This window comes from Montipora capricornis, chromosome 2 (assembly GCF_036669925.1).
Source record: "Montipora capricornis isolate CH-2021 chromosome 2, ASM3666992v2, whole genome shotgun sequence".
NCBI lineage: Eukaryota > Metazoa > Cnidaria > Anthozoa > Scleractinia > Acroporidae > Montipora > Montipora capricornis.
In genome coordinates this window covers 34,476,826-34,481,825 of record NC_090884.1, presented here as the reverse complement: position 1 = coordinate 34,481,825, position 5,000 = coordinate 34,476,826, and the positions used below count along the sequence as shown (strand labels likewise).

Sequence of the window (5,000 nt, the reverse complement as noted above, 5' to 3'; positions counted from 1 at the left end):
CTTATGGTTTTTCAACGACAATGCGAAAGAGGTTACGCAAGAAACGTACCCTGCTAATGACAGCTGCTAGATCCCTCCATTCACCGGTAAGTCCAGCAAATCCACCAAGAGGCTTAAGAAGTTTGTCCTGAAGTTGAGACAGAAATTCATGTTCCGCCTTAAAAGATAATCTCCTTCACAGTTTATTGTCGCGGTGGATATTAAAAATAGTGATATCATGATTTACACACACATTATTCTTTGTTATCCAACAACCTTTATTTTACGTACAGCCCGGTTAAACATTCAAGTGACTGAAAGTCTGAGGAGAGCTTGTTAAAGTAGGAAGGAAGGAAGGAAGGAAGGAAGGAAGGAAGAGAGGGCTCAATAAAATGAGGTCGGGACTGTTTACATGACTGATTACAGATCGTTTGTCTGTATTAATTCCTCGACCGATGACCCCTCAACCAACCTACATGTACCATGAGGTCACCCATCCAACTGTTTACAAGACTGATTATAGATCGTATTCTAGGTTACACAGCCACGGGAAAAAATCATCAAAAACCGCGCTTGACTTGGCTGTCAATAAACTTTCCACCCAACATAGACCGTATTCAGTCAAAAGTGGCGGCCAAAAACTTATTTATTTGTCTTTATGCTAAGCACCCTCACTAGCCTCGTTAGCACGGACAAAATTCAAAAGAAGTTTCGCTCCAAAGTGAGGCTTCCGAGGATCATTAGCATAAAGACAAAAGAATAATTTCTTGGCTGCCATCTATGAATACGGTCTATACCACTACAGGAAAAACGCACAACGCATCACGAGAGCAAAAAAGAAAATGGAAGTTGTTTTTATCCAAGTTTCACTCAGTTGATTAATGTTTATGGGGTATGTGGACGAGGAAAAGCATCAAATAAGTCGGGTAATTACCAAAAATGGAATACATCCCTTGGGATGCATACTGTATAATTTTCCAGATCCCCCATTTTTTATTGTTATTAGATGTTACGTTTTACAACACAATGCATTCATGACGCGGAGACTTAATAATATGAAAGACATGTATTTGAACTGCGGAAAGAATCAAGATATCATCGCAATTATCAACGTTAAATTAAACACTAACGAAAGGTAAGCCTGAAAAATTGTGGTCTCCACAGTTGAGTTCTACCGTAGTGCTTACCGATGGATCATTTTCTGCATTATAGCCTCCTTTGATAGCGTTGTTTAGCATGGCTCTCATATCAATTATGACGCTCTAAAAAAATAAGACAGAGCACAAGAAAACAATCAAGAAATGGACAATAGATCATTTCTTAGGACAAAAAACATGAAGACTTAACTAACGTAACTACGGTGGCTCAGTTTTATGTCAACCGACCGCCATCCGTAAATCTCTCTTTAGCGACCGTCAGTTGGCAACCCATTCTCTAATTTGCTTTGAATTCACTATTATCGTTAATTAAGAAGACTGAAAGCTTGATATGGGATTATGAGAAATGGTCATATATTTTTTAAAAGACAACCCAAGTACATGGACATAATACTCGAACCTGAGAATATTGATCAACCCGTCACCTAACCACTTGACCACCACACCGCTAGCTGCTCAGGGTCAAAAATTTAAACACTATTTGATATTGCTGTATTATCACTCGGCAACAAACAACATTAACCACCGCAAAAGTTCGGTTTCGAAACTTCACGGCAAAGCTAACATTTTAAAATCAAAGCTTATGCCTAAATTATTAATCTAGCTTAGGCCTAATTAGAGGGTCCCCAATAGAGTTCTTCAATCCCGCCATCCCGACCAAAATTTTCCCTTAATCCCGAAATCTCGAACGTTTTTATCGGCCAATCCCGGTCCCGGTCATGACGTCACAGCATGATGTCCAAACTTCGTCGTCAATTACAATTACAGTTGATTTAGAATACGCCTTGTTAGTCTTTTCCACCAACCATCATGATCCTATTGACCCTAATTGTAGCATTCACAATCACAGTTTTGAAATCGAAATGATTCGTGATTGTCCATTATTAGTAGTAATTGAATCTGTTGTTAATGTATACGATCATCAACACGAATACATTTCTTCCTAACATTCCTATTTAGCATGAAAACGCTTCCCGTCAAACTAAAAATGGCAAACTGCGCAAAGCAGGCGTTACAAAAGGTGAGGAAAATGGTCACGTGGTCAACACTACCAAACCCATGGAACAGACATGGGTACAAAAATGGTAGTCGCTTTTGCCAATATCTTCATGGCTAAGGTTGAAACAGAAATTTTAAACCAAAGCGCACTAAACCGCTCGTTTGGAAACGATGTGTAGACGACATATTTTCGCTCTAGACTAGCATAGACTTAAAATAGAGAGGAGATAATGCAGTTCATTGAACAAGCAAACAAACAACAAACCACAATTAAATTAACTGCTGAAATTTCAGATACAGAAACGACATTTCTGGATACACACATTTACAAAGGCGAAAGGTTCAACAGCAATTCAGTCCTTGATGTGCGCGCGCACTTCAAACCTACCGAAACATGTCAATGAACGCACTTCTCTCTTGGCACCCACCGGGAGTCAAAAAGGTCTTCATCAAAGGCGAGGCTCTGAGACTTCTCAGAATAAACTCTTCTAAAATAATTTGGAGAGCTCATCTAGAATTTTAAATCACGCCTACGTGAAAGAGGTTATCCCAAGAATCTTGTTCAAAGGATCGCCTCAGAAGTGCAATTTAAAAACAGGAAACTGGCACTGCTTCAAAAACCACAAGAGAATAGACGAATCTCGCCTTGCGTGACCCAATACCACCCTGCAGTGACGAACTTAACACAAATCCCTACGAAAGACTGGCATTTAATAGAGCGACGACCATTGATCAAAGGAATCTACAGAAACTCGCCCCTCATATGTTACAAAAGAGGGCGGACAATCAAAGATACACTCGTGAGAGCCAAATTACAAAACTGAACGGCTAAAACACGCGCTAGGCGGCTGGGGAGTCGTGTAGGTTCACAGGGGCCCTAAGCTCAGTGAGAACTTTGTAACCGGCTTTGTAACCCTGCCCGGTTTACCAAACTGAGCCCTAACTGGGGTCCCAGAGTCTAGTTTGTCAACGACACATTATTTTAAATGTGTTTTTGAAGTTTAGCAACACGAAGGAAGTGTAACTGTGATTGGACGAGAGAGACAATGCAGTCATGTCGGGACCCAAGGGGATAAAACAAGTGTCGTTACCGTCCAACATTGCAGAGAAATCCACCTGCCGAAATTGTTTTTGGATCCTATCGAGTGAACAAACTACCGCCTGAGGTCGCTCGCAGGGTTGCTATTAATTTGTTGTTAGGTTGAAATGAAAGTTTAATCTTTGTGAATTGATTCCGATGTGGAATTATAACCGTGGGAACATTTTATCCAGGAATATTTGACTGAATTTGGTAGGCTCCTGAGAATTTCGTGCGCAGCCTTGGGATTTTATTACACTGTTGACAACCGAGGAATTGAAAACGGCTCAAATCGCGTCGAATCTGAAAAAAATAAAACAAAAAACACACACACACGGGAAGGAAGCGAGCCACAATGGCAGAAAGATTAAGCTTTTTAACTGAGAATTTTTTCGCATAATTGCATTCTAAAGTCTTTTGCCGGGATCCTATACAATTTTTATATTTTTGTTAGCTTTCCCTTACACTGAGCTTGGAGCGCCTGCGGTAGACCTGTCACTCTCGTTCAATGTTTTGACTTTCCACAGAAGTTGTGCCCGAAATTTCTCTTTCCACAAAAATTAAATTTCTGTTCTTTCCCTTTTCATAAAAAAAGAGCCACACAATCAAGCACATCACGTAAAGCCGCAAACAGCGATGATGGTGTTGTCTGCAGAGTATAATTCTAGCTTATTGGCTACAACATATTTTCGTCGTTGTCGACGGCGAAAGTTGAGTTCATTTTAATTTTTTTGCCGTCAGAAATCCCGGATCTCGGGGCTTCAAAGTGACGGTTTCCCGGATCCCGCTTAGTGATAATGCTAAATCCCGCGTCCCGTCCATAAATGCAATCCCGAATCCCGTTTCCATATTTCTACAAAATCCCGCATCCCGAGCTCCAAAAAATCCAAATCCCGGATCCCGAAAATCCTATTGGGGACCCTCTAATTATTCTTTAGCAGCGATATTCTATGGGAGACTGAAATGGTTTTTGAAAGTGCGGTGTCTTGATCTTCAGTGGTGAAGCAGAACGAAGCGGTTCCTATAGAGTAGAAACTCCGGGTTCAAATCCAGTCCACGGATATAATTTTTTATTTCCGTACATGTATTTTCTCTGCTACCACAAGTCCAGGGTAACAGTGTCCTAAATTCATGATAATAATGAATTCAAAGCATATTAAAAATTCACGATAATCGTGAATTCAGAGAAGAGATCGTGCTGCAGTCGGAGTAAAACAAATACCATTCTCGTCACCAGAGTTCGCTTTCTTTTGGTCAGCACCAAGGAAGCCGGACTCTGGCCACAGCCACAAATACGCTATTTGTCACTTAGTGTGTTCCTAGTCTTGAAAGTTACAATGCAGCTCGAAAAGCTCGACCAATCAGCATCTCTGCTTCTCATGATACGAAACTGGATACTCTACTTTTAAATTGGTTGACAGAAGTCAAAAGGCAATCAGCAAATGGCATTGAAGGTGAAAATTTGCAGACTTCTGAAGAGCGCAGAACCCATTTCGCACCAGATAAGTCATAGTTACAGTATAATACCTTTCCATGCGCAACTTGGTTGGAAGAATTTCTTGACACTGTGTTGGTTATTGAAGTGCCTGCCAGGTTAAGATCAGATGACACTGCTGTTGGGCTGTTCACATTTGGAGGTGAGCTGTTCTTCTAAGATAAAATGAAGGAAGATTCAACTGTAAAAAAGACCTCACCCGTACTTTTAATAACTGAAAATACTTGCTTTGACAAAGATTTCAACACACAACAAACAAAAAACCCTTCAACAAACTTACTAACTGTAGCTT

At 40.5% G+C, this 5,000-nt stretch overlaps 1 protein-coding gene across 2 annotated transcripts in view; it reads right to left on the bottom strand.

The window, feature by feature from the left end:
• LOC138019607 (katanin p60 ATPase-containing subunit A-like 2) overlaps nucleotides 1–5,000 on the bottom strand; it is a 24,234-nt gene that overhangs the window by 10,832 nt on the left and 8,402 nt on the right. For both annotated transcript variants that reach the window (XM_068866468.1, XM_068866472.1), the window contains exons 7-9: nucleotides 4,741–4,863; nucleotides 1,167–1,241; nucleotides 50–127 (exon numbers count right to left, since the gene is read on the bottom strand). In XM_068866468.1, the coding sequence (XP_068722569.1) occupies nucleotides 50–127; nucleotides 1,167–1,241; nucleotides 4,741–4,863 (276 nt within the window). The remainder of the gene's footprint in view (nucleotides 1–49; nucleotides 128–1,166; nucleotides 1,242–4,740; nucleotides 4,864–5,000) is intronic.